The sequence below is a fragment of the Condylura cristata genome, unplaced genomic scaffold (assembly GCF_000260355.1).
Source record: "Condylura cristata isolate star-nosed mole 26May11 unplaced genomic scaffold, ConCri1.0 scaffold00003, whole genome shotgun sequence".
Taxonomy (NCBI): Eukaryota; Metazoa; Chordata; class Mammalia; order Eulipotyphla; family Talpidae; genus Condylura; species Condylura cristata.
In genome coordinates, this window is record NW_004567104.1 from 78,507,330 (window position 1) to 78,507,833 (window position 504).

At 72.6% G+C, this 504-nt stretch overlaps 1 protein-coding gene across 1 annotated transcript in view; it reads left to right on the plus strand.

Moving 5' to 3' along the window:
• TRPM2 (transient receptor potential cation channel, subfamily M, member 2) overlaps window positions 1-504 on the plus strand; it is a 23,631-nt gene that overhangs the window by 17,264 nt on the left and 5,863 nt on the right. Inside the window, 1 exon segment of the mRNA XM_012731191.1 lies at window positions 144-358. Coding sequence (XP_012586645.1) covers window positions 144-358 — 215 coding nt within the window.

The window sequence follows — 504 nt, forward strand, 5'->3', positions numbered from 1 at the left end:
TCCCGCAGCCCGGGCCTCACCCTTCTCTAGGGGACAGCTGGGTCCTGTGGGACAGTGGCCCTGACGGGAGGGCCCGGGCCGGGCTGGGAGCCCCGTGGCTGGGGACGCCGTGCGCTGGCCACGGAACAGGCCGCTTTTCGCAGCTCATCCACGGCTCCCACGGTGGGTGCGGGCTGGCGAAGATGGCCTCCCTGTACTTCAGCGACTTCTGGAACAAGCTGGACGTGGCTGCCATCCTGCTGTTTCTCGCGGGGCTGACCTGCAGGTGGGCACCGGGCGTCTCGCACTGGTGGCCGCTCCCCACGAGCCCGGCTGTTCTGCGCTGCCCTCGGGAGGGGCTGCGTGCGCGCGCCTGTCTGTCCTGGGGTCCGCGGAGCAGGGAGGGGCGCCCCAGCCTGCCGGGCCACCTGTTGTGCGCGGGTGTGTGTGTAGGGGGGGCTGTGTCCGCTCTGCCTGGCCGGCCGTCGCCCCACCCGTTGGCCTCTGGCCTCGGGGAGCCTCTGG